We start from the raw sequence: 14,396 nt of genomic DNA, 5'->3' as shown, positions 1-14,396 counted from the left end.
TTTATAGAATATTCCTCAATCTGGGTTTCTTTGATGCTTTTCCACAATTAAATTTGGGTTATATATTTTTAGTAGGACCAAAGTAATGTTACACCCTTCTCTCGCCATATCACAAGTTAAATGATACCCATTTGTCCCATTAGTGCTGATGTTAACTTTGATCACTTGATCAAGATGATGTCTGCCAGGTTTCTCTATTCAAATTACTGTTTCCTTTTTTAATTAAAAAGTATCTTGTACAAGAACTTTGTGTGTTGTTTTTCATAAAATTTTCCCCACTTGTTTTGTATCCATTGATTCTAACTCTTGCCTGAAACATTATTACTGTGTTGGTGACCAAATGGTGATTATCAAACTGCATCATTTAGCTGACATCTATAAGTTGGAGTTCTATTATAAAGAAAAGTGTACCTCTCTCTCATCTGTCTGTCTTTGTATCAATCATCCATCCATCCATCCATTTATATCAGTAGGAACTCATGGGTCACTTATACTCTACGGGTTATCCATTACTCCTATTTAGACACTCAAACTTTCCCAGATTTGCTCAGTGGAGACCTCCTTCAAGCTGGCTCCTAGAGCCTTCTGACATGGCTCCAACATGCTTCAATCTTCAATTACATTCTTATTTCCTGGTATAGCAGAATGTTCCAAGCTTGTTTATACTTTCCCAGTGCCAGTCAATCATTTTTCTAAGGAGCCCTAGTTCCTTTTTATGAAAATTGGTATTTAAAATCACCATCTATATGCAAAGCATGCTCACTGATACTGAGTCATTGTTTCTAGACCCTTTCAGAGGGAAATATGTATATGTGTGTGTTTATGTGTGTGCGTGTGTATATATGTATATCTCTATACGTACATCTATGTATATGTAGCTCTATATTGCGGTTCACTTATTGCAGCCTCACTATCGCGGGATTTTTTAAATATTATATTTAATTATTTATTGCGGATTTTTCACTACATTGTGGGATTTTGCGGTACTGTTAAAGTTGTTAAAAGTTATGCAGGTTTAAGAGTGTAGAATATGTTTAAGAACATAAGTAGTGTTTATAAAAGTGTGGAAAAGGTTAATAAGGGACTGGGAACTGTTTCTAAGTGTGTGGGAAGGGTTTATAAAGCCTTAAAATATATATAAATACTAAAATAAATGTAAGGCTCCTACTTTGCGGATCTTCACCTATTGCGGGGGGGGGGGGGGGGGGCGCGGTTCTAGAATGTAGTACCCATGATAAGTGAGGGAATACTGTACACACACACATGCGCGCGTGCACAAATCTATATCTATGTCTAACTATATCAATATATTAAAATCCATGAGTTCCTACATGCTTTTAAGATGACTCTATTCCCTGTATTCAAACCCACTCATTCCCTTTACCTTTTCTTACAGGTGTCTCTGCTCAGGCCTAATTCCTTTCTGCTTATTCCAGTAATGTACAGTTCTGACGTGCTGCCAAATCTCGAGGGAAATGGTTCTCAAACTATTGCACTTTAGAATTAACTAGATCTTTTTGTAACCAAGGATAATTCACAGGTGATTGTTATGTGCAGCCAGACTGAGAGTCACTATCATGAGTTTTCTCTCCTGTTTGTCTTGCTTCTTCTGGGCCACAGAGAGGGAGGAGAGAAGGTACAGGAGCTAACAGCTGTATCTCTGGAGTTAAACATATTAAACATATATGCTGATTCAAAACTACCCAATTAGTGTATTCAGACTTGCTGGTGCCTTAAGATTATCTAATTTAAGAAAGTTCTAAAGTATTTAAGCACTTCCAAATTAAATATTAGTTTGGTGAATTAAAATTAAATTCAAAATATTTCAGAAGTCCCTTACTTTGTCTTTGCATCATCTATACAAGTGTTTTTAATTTTGTGGAAATAGAAAAGGAAGCACAGAATCTTTATTAGCTGTATTCATTTTTGCATATCCCAATGCCTGCCCATCCCCTAAACACCCCGGGGGTTGACTGAGTTCCCAACTTTCTCATTTTGGAACACATAAACATTTCTAACCGGCAACAGCGTGTGTGAAGGGGACTAGTCTTTGGTCTCACAACTGAAAACAGAGAGGAATAAAAATACTGGAGAAGAAAATATACCACCCTGCAGAGGAAGATGAAAATAACAGGTAAGAGAAGGGGTAGGAATCAAGAGTGTCAGGAAAAAGCTGGACTAGTTAGTTATTACACAACGGTGAAGCTTCTGAACACAGGGGTCCATTACTAGCAATTCTCAATGTGCACTGGTTAGAAAACAGTGATTTAACCTACCGAAGAATAAAATAATTTAAACATTTAGAATCTTGTTTAGATGTCCATAAACATTTCTAATTTTAAATACTTTATACCCACTCACTAAAAATCAACCAACAGTATGTTTCCTTCAAAAGACATTGCTAAAAGTCTATATTTTTCAATGTATCTTAAATTAATTTCTTTTAAAAAGCAATTGGCAGTTCCAGTTTTTTAATTATTCAGATAACCTTTCCTTCCTCATGTCCAATGGTCTATAGTTATAAAGTTTTACTGTATTTACAAACTTATCACACTCTAGTCATTTCTAAGACACTGTATCTTTATAAAATATCTTAGATTTCCTTAGCTAAGAACTAAAACGCTAAATTGAAAACTCAGCCACAATTAGGGAATGTCATCTATACTTGGAAAATTTTAGAAAGAGTTACATAAACTCTGATTGTTAACCACTAGGAGAGTTTCTCCTAAAATATACTATCCCTGACAGCTGTTATGCTTCCCAGCTGTTATATTAACAGCTGTCAAGGACAAGCTTTCAATGTTAGAACAGGAATCCACAGAAAATGTTTTGCCTCCAATTATAATTCCTCATGGTTTTTACATTTATACGTTCCTATTTTACAATGGTAGAGAATGTGTTAGCATATGTGGGGTTTACTGTTAATTACAAGAAATGGAAGGCAGTGAATATGTACTACTCAGAAATAATGCTTTCTTCTGTACTATATCATTCCATGGCATGAGACCTTTTTCTCTTAAAATCCTGGCTCACACTGCTTCTGAAAGCTAGATGGGGACAAGTTTATCAATTTGAAGTCTGACACAACTGACAATTCATAGATTCCTCCGTGTTACTTTTGACTATTGGCAGTACATGACCCTATAGTAGCTAAAGGCAGTAAAGTCCATTTTTATTTGCAAAGATTAGAATATTATTTCAAATGAACTGTAAGCTCTTAAGCTTCCCAAATACAGGATATGTATAGACTTTATAGTTTACTGAAGAAATCAAAACTTCCAAGGTACATGAAGATATATAATTCCTCATATCACTTCAACTGCAAGTCTAAAATGGTATGATCAGTAGATTTATAAAGCATGGAATCAGATAAAACTTGTATACAACTGGTCAATAGAAGCTACTAAACAGCGAGATTTCTAAAATAAAGCTCAACAATGTCATTAGTGCCCCTTTATGTTCAAAGGATTCAAAATTATTCAAGTTATCAGCAGAAAAAAAAAAAAAATACCAGTCTTAAAATACCTTTAAGCTATATTCAATTAAATCTAATTTGCACATTACCTTTCGAGTTTGCATTTTCTCTGTTCTCCTCCGGAAGGCAACATAAGGGTCGTTGTTAGTAGAGCCATCTCTTTTCTCTTGTTTTATCTGAGGAATGAGGGACGGCCCCCTGCAGTTTTTACGTTTTCTCACCCAGTAGTCATATACTGCTTTAATAAGGTAATCATCTTCGTTTAGCAGCAGTTTTGCTTCTTGAAGTGTTACAAGCTAAATAAAAACAAACAAACACAAACCTATGTAATATCAACAACAATGTTTGAAAAAGATTTTAAAAAGTTAAATTATACCTATGGAAAAAATGTGTAAGTCTAATAATTATGATAGCAGAAAACACAATTTAATTCAAGCAAACAAAAGATTTATTAAGAAGGCGCTTTATCTGAAAATTTATATTTGCCCTGAGAGGTAGTGAGTACCATCACTTAAAATATTGAAGAATCCTGGATGAATGATAGTTGGAAAGACTACAATAGATTTATGCCTCAGGTAAGTCTTGGACTAGAAGGCATCAGAGGTCCTTAAAAATTCTGATATTCTATGTATGATGTTACACATTTGAGGATCTACTAGTTTTCAATAGTCTCCTAACTCCTTTCTGTGTTTTTGTTTATCAGCAGAAACTAGAATATATAGGTTTCTTTTTATCTCTCTTCTAAATAAAAGATAAATACAGAGAGGGGCAAAAGTAGGTTTACAGTTGTTTGTATGGAAAATACAAGAATAAACTGTTTTGTGCACTCATAACTGTAAACCTACTTTTGCCTCACCCAGTACGCTCTAATTTATTGCAACCAAATATATAATGCCTGTTTTGAAATTGCCAAAGGAAAAACTTTTAGCATGTTTCCAGAAATTTCAACACTTACAAAATTTTGAATTTCTTGTTCCAAATACATGTAAAAGCAATTCCTCTATCCAAGCTGCTTATGTACTAGAGTCATTATTCTCAACACTCGTTCTGCTAATGACATTGTTAGGTCTGTTAAGTGACAGTGTCCTAGGATGGTTCCTCTAGGAGTTCTGATGTTGGTATCTGAGGGATCTACGCCTTATCAATGCAGCCAGTATAGTAAGAACATATTTCAAACTAACATTTGTAAAAATTTGCTGGGTCACATCTATTTCCTTGCTCCTTCTGGAAATCAAATAGGTCAATCAACTTTAGCAGAATGGATTTTGGGTTACATATATCCATTTACAGTAAACTTTAGAAAAAGTCATGGAGGAGTTTTAGGGCTGGAAAGCCTCAACGAAGTGATGTTACCTCAATTTTTTTTTTAACTTTTATCATTTTAGAGATTACGATTAATTTCAAAACAGGTTGAGATATCTTCTAAAAAATGTATCCCCAAAACTTGGAAATGAAGGGAAAAACTTTCTCACTCAAATTACAAAATCAACATATGAATTGATCTGTTGGGTTTATGAAGCCATCTGAAGAATTCATGATCCACCAAATAGATTTCTGATATTATTTGACTTATACTGGTTTAACTTCATGGAATACATGAAATGATTATTTGGACTTCCAGTCCTATGACAGTGATTATAATTTGGTTGCCAAGATAGTTTAGTTTGACCACAGAAAGAGAAAACATTGACTGTGGAAACTCAAGTTTCTAGCTCATGTAATAGCTATATTTAGTGCATTAAAATTATAAGTGGTCATTCTTCAGTTTATTCATGTCTCAGTGGGGTCAGCTTAACAGCAGAGAAATTTAGTCTTTAAAGTGGTGGGTCAGAGCCTGGAACATGATACCAACCAAAAGAATCAATATCGCCCAAAATCAACTTCCTTATTTTTTAAAAGAATTTATTTATTTTTAGGGAAAAGGGGAGGGGGGGAGAAAGAAATATTAATGTTAAGAGAGAAATATCGATTGGCTGCCTCTCCAATGCACCCCGACAGCAGACCGACCCCACAACCCAGGCATGTGCCCTGACTGGAATCCAATGGTGACCTTTCTTCCCCTTGCGGGACAATGCCCAACTGAGCCACGTTGGTCAGGGCTCCAAATATCAACTTTAAACGGACACTTTCCTACTGCTAGTTGAAGTTCTCTGGGATGGTGATATATGCCCCCAAAGTCTACAAGGACAGTGGCACAATAAGAATCAAGCTTTGTGGATCTAATAAAATTCCACCTCAACTAACAGCATCAGAGTATCACTAGCAGTTCTCATGTCCTCTGGGGACCAAGGGAAACAATGCTTTGAATTATGCCACACGTGTTTAGTTGTCTGGTCATTCTGATAAAATTTTAAAGCCTTTACTAATTAAAACTTAATCTAACCTTAAGAGTGGGGAGGAATGGATTCTCTCTGTCAACCTGTAGAGCAGTAGTGAGAGTTTCTTACATAACAATACTATCAAAATGACACTGCTTCCTATCCTCTTGCAGGGGGCATTAGGGAATTTAAACATTGCCTCAGATTTCCTTCTCTGGTGCTTCTTGCTCCTGCTAGAAACATTCTTCTGCCTGGTTGTTAAGCACCCTCTCTTTGTATCTTAGATCATAAAAATTCAATACGCAATTTACAGTTAAATATCCTGACATTTCTTTCCAGTGTAAACTGTATTTTCTTGCCTGTTTTTATGTTGTTACACAGCAAAATTTTACTTTATTGAATAATCTTTGTCTTAATCATTCTGTAAAAATTATCTGTAGCTATTCTAAGCCACTAGTATCACTGCAAGGCCCTGGCTGGTTTAGCTCAGTGGATTAGGCCCTGGCTGGTTTAGCTCAGTGGATTGAGCGTCGGCCTGCGAGCTAAGTGTCGCTGGTTCGATCTTCCAGTCAGGGTACATCAGAGAAGGAAAACTCTGACGCCAAAAAACCTCCGCTGCCTTGCGGCATACCTCTTCAGGGGAAAGGCTAAGGGAGTAAACCCCGACAGAAAATCCGGAGCCGGAGTCCCTAGGGCGGTTTGACGTTGTGGTCAACACCGGCAACTCCTGCGGCGCACCTGAAGCCAAGCTGTATTGACTCCGTCTTTCCCTTGGACCCTTCAGCTGCGAAGAGAGGGGGGGTCTGCTGCATGGGCAACAGCAGACCCTCCATATTACCCTGCCCAGGCTCTGTAGCTTCAGCGTCATCGCAAGATGTCGATTCAACACGGGGGGAAACAGATACCGTGTCACTCCCGAGTCGGACTGCACAGCCATTTTCGGCGGTGCAGATGGACTCTTGAGAAGCTACACCATCGTCTCTCGAGACGAACGGCTGCCGACGAGTATCACTGCAACACCATTATCAAGGTGACAGTATCAATTTGAGTGGGCAAGAAGTATTTGCAGATATAGTAGTCCCAAATTATGTCACATGATGAGAAACCTACAAAATTAGAATTCTACTACTTTTGAACCTCAGAAAGAGTTCTGTCACTTAGCTGTTTTTCAATAAGGATCATCTCCATGTGGCAGAGAGAGCTCATGTAGGGGTTAATTCACCCATTAGTTCTTGCAGCATACCTCTTCAGGGGAAAGGCTAAGGGAGTAAACCCCGACAGAAAATCCAGAGCCGGAGTCCCTAAGGCGGTTTGACGTTGTAGTCAACACCGGCAACTCCTGCGGCGCACCTGAAGCCAAGCTGTATTGACTCCGTCTTTCCCTTGGACCCTTCAGCTGCGAAGAGAGGGGGGGTCTGCTGCATGGGCAACAGCAGACCCTGCATATCACCATGCCCAGGCTCTATAGCTTCAGCTTCACTGGAGAGGACACTCCAGCGTCATCGCAAGATGTCGATTTAACACGGGAGGAGACAGATACCGTGTCACTCCCGAGTCGGACTGCACAGCCATTCTCGGCGGTGCAGATACTCTTAAGAAGCTACACCATCGTCTCTCGAGACGGACGGCTGCCGACGACGACGACTAGCAAGGAGTAGGAACCAAAGCAACTTTGAGTTGTTTAATTTACTTACTTTGGGGGCCTGGGGATTGGGAGATTAAAAATTATCCTACCATACGGCCTTTTCTTCGAGTCTGCTACCAGCTCCATGAGGAAAAGGATCATTTAGTTTGTTTATAAACAAAACTCATGACCTAGCAATTTCAACCAATACATTTTTAATATATAAATGAATAAATTACATATAAAATTAGTTTATATTATAAAATAGCCAACTAAGCAATAAGTAGTTAATAATCAATTACTAGCAGCCCACCATTGTTTTTTATTTATTGTTTTTTTATTACAGTTCTCCCATTTTTTTTCTCCCATGCTCCTCCCCACCCACCCAGCCCACCCCTTCTCCCACAGTCAATCCCCACCATGCTGTCCATGTCCATAGGTCATTTATACTAGTTTCTTGACTAGACTCTTCTCCTTTCCCCGCTTTCTCCCTCCTGGTCATTGTCAGTCTGCACCTTGTTTACATCCACCACTGTGTTGTAGTTTGTGAGGAAGATAAGTGAAAAAATTTTAAGATAAATCCACTACCTAAGGAAACTTAAAATATGGCGCACACACACACAAAGGTAAAGTAAGACAAATATAAATTAGACAGTTAAGAAAACAATTTAAGAACTTTGAAACTGAGTGCAGTAAGATGCAGGACAGAGTCACAAGAACACTATCTGGGAGTACCTGCAGTGGTGGCTTAAGAGTTAAGAATAAATTCACAGGACAGACACTGAAGAAAATAGCAACAAATGAGATGTAGAGGAGCAATGGAAGAGGAGATGAAGACAACAAGATTAGGAAATGTGGAGGGCAACAGCACCCAATACTGTGGGATACTAAGGAGGATACAGGCTGAAAAGAGGCCCTTGGATGACAATAAGGTCACTCACTGGTGGACCTTATGCAATTTCTATTAACTGAAATGGATTGTGGTGGCTAATCTTTTGAAAATTTAACTGTGACAGAAAAAGAAGACATATGGTGGTAAGAAAGACAGGGTCAATCACAGGAACCCTTAGCACATTTTGGGGCAATGAGAAAAAGATTGCAGAAATGAGAGAAGAGACAATTGAAAACGAAGCATTCAAGGAATATGAAGGTACACAAGGAAGTTAGAATTAGAAACTTAAGGACTAAAGGAAAGGTATAAAAAACACATGATTTTGAGTTTTGCGAGTCACCAGAGAGACAAGAAACACAGCACAGCATCATCTGGAGGTGAGAGTTAAGTTTTGGAAAGGTTAAAGGTAAGAGGTCTATGGAACATCTAAGTGGAAATGCCAACAGGCAGCATGAATAGAGATAAAAGAAAATCCTGAAACCTGAAAAAGATGTCAAGACTAAAGGTATATGTATTGTTATACCCACAAAAAAAGCTTGTTGAGGTGGTACCACCCCAAAATACATAGGTTAAGAATACCGAGGAGAGAACTTAAAAAAACCCTGATGTTTTCAGAGGTTGAATAAAAAGAAGCTGGCAAAAGAAAATTAGAAGGAACAATCACAGAAAATAATAAGAAAAACCAAAAGGGAATGATTTGTATTCTAAAAATCAAAGATAATGACAGTCAAGAAATAAGAAGAGATAAAATTATACAAAAGGAGAGGGACAAAAAATAATCACAGCATTTACCAACAGGAGCTTTCACTGATGACATCATACTAACCTCTACAGAGTGATGCGGGCAAAAGCTCTGCCCCAGTTTATCTTTTATATCCTTCTTTACTAACCTAGTAAGTACTGGTTTAATAAAAAACCTGATTCCTTGCCCTTGAATCTGGTACTATATCTCAAAAATCTGAACTGTGACTAATTGTTTTAATAAAATCATACCATTATAAAAAAATAACAAAAACAAAAATAAATTTTAGCTAACAGTACCTTATATAGCACTTAATATGGGCCTGACAGTGTTCAAAGTGCTTTACACACAGTAAATTATCACAACCACCCTAACTGGCTGGTAGCACTTTATCTCTACCATTTTTACATTCTAAAATCTGTGGAAAATTTTACTGTATTTAACTTATATCACACAGTACAAAAAATAATAATAATAATAATAAAATAAAACAAACCAGTTGGTTTGTACCTAAACTGAGACCATGATAATGATTAGTAAATCAGAGAAGTTATAGCCATTCATGACATAATGACACAGATTATTTTGTAAGTATAACTGATTCACTTAAAATAGTCCTGAAAATAAAATTTTCTTCATTCTCTTCATACAGTGTTTTTATTACCGAAAATAGCAATAAGTCAAAGTATGGTACACCCTTTGAGTGCCAATGTCACTGTGAGCAACACTGACAAATTTTCCCAAAAGTGCCAGCATCGCTCCCAGCGACTCTTTTTTCGATGGCTATAAATGTTAAGTAACAATGGAATAATTTGTATTCTATGTTTTGTTCTCTTTTTTTGGTACTTCAGGTTATATATTGATATAACTTTTTCTCATGTTAATCCAAATTTCAAATTACACATGGTACTCAAAGGGTTAAAAAAATCCATTGTGTATCAAATTCAATGACAGATGATGTGGAGCTCTAAATCATGGAGCTCACTAAAACTTAATGTATATAAAATGATGCTGTATTTGTAAATTCACATAGTGACAGTCAATGATCTGCTTTAGTGCACAGACTAACAACAAATAATAAAATCAGGTTATCTGATACAATCAGAAGACATTTTAGAGGAAGAAAGGTTTCAAAAATGTTGAGCAGATATACTGAATTTCTAAGTTAAACACAAGTTTTTGAAAGTTCAAGGTCAAGGAACAGAATCATAGATATGGATGGAGATCACTTGGAAGGGTTATCAGCTGGGAGGGAGAAGGGGGAGAATAGGGAAATGGTGCAGGGAATAAGAAGCTTAATTGGTAGGAACAAAATAAAAGGATGTTAAGAATAATATAGGAAATGGAGAAGCCAAAGAATGAACTTACATGCACCATCCATGGACATGAAGTAAGGGAGGCAGGATTGTTAGAGGGAACAGGGGTGCCAGGCGGAGAGGGGGCAAAGGGGCAAACACTAGGACAACTGCAATAACCTAATCAATAAACTATACTTAAAAAAAAAGACAAACTGAAACTATATCTGATGACTGATCAAAATCCTAGAAAAACTGTGAGCATTAACTATAACGAAAATCAATTTGATAGTTAAAACAAATCTCGAATTAAAAAGACAAAACAGACATTTTCTCAAGAGCCAATTAAGTTGAATTTTTACAAAATCCAGTTTTCAATGTACCTCTTTGGATAGTACTCAAGATAATACTTTACATCAGAATGGGGATTAAAATTGGTTGAAATGCTAAATACGCAGCAAAACAACTTTAAATGCAAAAACTTAGAAATATTCTGAGAGCTGGTAATGCCTCTGGAATTCAAAGGACTTAAGTTGGGAGGTGAGGACAATTAATAGTTTTGCATGGGTCAAATAGTGAAAAGTTTTGACAGTTTATTTTTTGAAGTTTATGTATGTAACTTCTTACTACATTAATAACTTAGCACATTAATATATCACACAGGCATATCAACCATTATTTTTAAAGATAGTTTATTTTTAAAATTTAACTGTAATATCCACACATGTTCATTACAGTAAATTTGGAAACAGAAAAACAATAAAAATCACAAAAATTACCAATAATTCTATCACTTAAATATAACCATTGCTGGTATTTTGTTGGACTGTCTTGTTCTTTTATTCTATGCACAAATATACATGTAAAGGCTTTAAATAAACCTCAGTTTTCCACTTAAATAATTCTGTATTCTGCCCTGGCTGGATTCGCAATCAGGGCACATGACTAGGTTGCACTTCAGGTCCCCAGCTGGGGGCGTGAGTGAGAGGCAACTACACAGTGATGTTTCTCTCTTTCTCTCTCTCTCTCTCTCTCTCTCTCTCTCTCGCCTTTCCCCTCTCTGTACAAATAACTAACTATATAAATAAATAATTACTTAAAAAATAATTCTGTATTGTTTTTGAAATCTAACATAAAATGAGCAATTGCCAGTGGCATTAGATCTGATTCAAAATAATTATTTAAAATGGCTATATGATATTCCACCATAAAGAAAACTTGTAAGTTATTCTGAACATCACTGTTTAAAAATCTTTGATATTTTCACGATTTTTCTTAAGAATAATTCCTAGAGGTAGGATTACTAAATCAAAAGATATAAACATTTTATATCTGACATGTGTTGTCTAACTGCTTTCCAGAGAGGTCATACCATTTTAAATTCTCTATACTGTATATAGGCTGTTTTACTAAGGATTACTTTGTGAATAATATTTTCTCCACTTAAAATTTTAAGTAATATTTAATAAGTAAAATACATTTAAAATAATTAAAGTACCTTAATATAAATGAATAACTGAGCAACATTTGGTATGAGCTACCTGCCTTAGAGACCCAACCAAGCAAATTTAGTTACTGAAGCACCAAAAAGAGCCCTATGAAAAGGATCAAGAAGATATTATAATATGGTAACTAGTATTACTTAAATATACAAACAATAAAAAACAGTACTCTTCATATTCCCATTCAAAGAAATTATGTTTAAGTATTCAGTTCAAGAAATATTGTAAATAAAAATTCTAGGATGCCAGGAAAACAAATACAAAAGTCAGTACAATATATTTAGGCCTAAAGAATATGTAAAATAAAGCTACTAATTGGATTAACTATAAGACAAAAGACATTTTTACAATGTACAGTACCTGATTAGAACTGGCTTTTTCAAGTCTGTCAATCATAATTTCAAATTGCAAAGGCTTAATTTCCATCTTTCTGTTAAGTCTATTTAATAAGGTCTCATCTTCTGAATCCATATCATAATCTGGTTGTTCGTTGTCTAGATTGAAGGCTAGGAAAAAAAAGAAAAAGTTTTCAAACTCAGGAGAAAATATATTTATATAGTGTTTATATTAGACTACAGAATGTTTTTATAACTATAATGCATTTACCAAAGAGGAGCTCATGAGCAGACATCTAAAAATTGGTTTCAGAAACAAAGGGAACAATGGAACAAATAAAATTTTAATTCATACATAAAGTTTAATAAAAGTAGTAAGGAAATTTATTTTTGAAAAGTTCACAAATGTATGCTAAAATATAAAATAGCAATTAAAAAAGATACATCTTTATCAACATAATAATTTGGTAGCATAATGAAAAGCTATGAAACAAAATTACTCAAATACAAAATATAATGGAAATGGCATTTCAAATCATTAAGAATAAAAACAGATTATTTAAAAAAGGAGGGCAGCCCTAGCCAGTGTGGCTTAGTTGGTTGGAGCATTGTCTGTAAACCAAAAGATCGCAGGTTCTATCTATGCTTAAGTTACAGGTTCTGTCCCCGGTAGGGGCACAAATGATCCGCAACCAAGCAACTGACATTTCTTTCTCACATTGATGTTTCTCTCCCTGCCAACCCTGTTCTCTAAAATTAATAAGCATGTCCCCAGGTGAGGAAAAGAAACAAAGAAACAAATAACAGGGGAGGAATGGTATGACAGACTAAAGTCAGACAAGTTATCTTAAAAAAATTTGTTTGATTCCTACCACACTCTTAATAGCAATAAATGATATATTCAAACAATTTTATAGTTAAAAAAACGCATAAAAATATTAGAAGAACATGCAATGGAAAATGTTGTGTGGGCAGGTACAAGCTCAAAAACCATAAAACTGATTAAATAAATGCAAATACAATAACCATAGTATATTTTACTTATCAGATAAACTAAGATCTAAAACTTGATGATAAACTACTTTGCAAAAAATGGGGAAGGAGGCCTTCTCAAACACCATGAGAAGATAATTATAAACTGATATTTAGTATTTAGTTCCTATTTCTAGAATTTGATAACTTACACAGAAACAAAGACATATAAACAAGAGTACCAGATGTGACACTGTAAGAAGTAAAAAATATAAAACAAGCAATGAATTAGAGAAATAAGTGATGGTCTGTACACAAACTGAAGCCCTGACAATAAATGACAATGGTGTATATATACTTATATGAAATGAAACCAATCTTCACAAATATTAAGTGAAAAAAGGTAAGGTACAGAATAGAGTACAGTAGTCCCTCTCTATATCGCAGTTCACTTATTGCAGCCTCACTGTATCGCAGGTTTAAAAAAAATATTATAATTATCGCATATTTTTCACTATATTGTGAGATTTTGCGGTACTGTATATGTATGTTGTTAATGTTATGTAGGTTTAAGAGTGTAGAATATGTTTGAGAACGTAAGTAGTGTTTATAAAAGTGTGGAAAAGGTTAATAAGGGAGTGGGAAAGGTTAATAAGGGACTGGGAATGGTTTATAAGTGTTTGGGAAGAGTTTATAAAGCCTTAAATATATATATATATAAGTACTAAAATAAATGTATGGTTCATACTTCGTGGATTTTCACCTATCTCGGGGAAGGGGGTCTTTAACATAATACCCGCGATAAGTGAGGGAATACTGTATATAGTGCACTAGGTTATGTTTTTAAAAGGGTACGGAGTGTGAGTCTCTGTGTGTATATATATATAAATGCACAGAATATTTTAAAAGGACACTAGTAATACTTCTTCACTTCTAGAAGTGGAGTGTTAAGTGCGAGTTCAAGGACAGTAGAGAGAATTTAAAATTTCTCTTTGTTCCTTTTATACTGTCCCCTTTATTTTAAATATAAAGCACTTTAAAATTTTAAAATAAAGGATTTTAAGTATGTATACATATTAATTTTGAAAATATAAAGGAAGAAAAGAACGAAAGTCCCACAAAGTATGTGTCGAAATCACATGTTAAGATTTAGCACGAGGCAATGAAAGAGATACCAATCACCAAGAGGCGGTTTATTTAAATGCTGCCTACATATCAGTGTATAAATAAGTATCTCATAT

At 35.4% G+C, this 14,396-nt stretch overlaps 1 protein-coding gene across 6 annotated transcripts in view; it reads right to left on the bottom strand.

The window, feature by feature from the left end:
- EPC2 (enhancer of polycomb 2) overlaps positions 1–14,396 on the bottom strand; it is a 192,183-nt gene that overhangs the window by 26,653 nt on the left and 151,134 nt on the right. For all 6 annotated transcript variants that reach the window (XM_090279606.1, XM_090279607.1, XM_090279605.1 and 3 more), the window contains 2 exons: positions 12,209–12,354; positions 3,565–3,771 (listed from right to left, as the gene is read on the bottom strand). In XM_090279606.1, coding sequence (XP_090135732.1) covers positions 3,565–3,771; positions 12,209–12,354 — 353 coding nt within the window. The remainder of the gene's footprint in view (positions 1–3,564; positions 3,772–12,208; positions 12,355–14,396) is intronic.

Source organism: Furipterus horrens, unplaced genomic scaffold (genome assembly GCF_987537825.1).
Source record: "Furipterus horrens unplaced genomic scaffold, mFurHor1.1.pri manual_scaffold_1, whole genome shotgun sequence".
In the NCBI taxonomy this organism is placed as follows: Eukaryota; Metazoa; Chordata; class Mammalia; order Chiroptera; family Furipteridae; genus Furipterus; species Furipterus horrens.
Note: the sequence above shows the minus strand (reverse complement) of the source record. Positions and strands in the feature narration are given on the sequence as shown.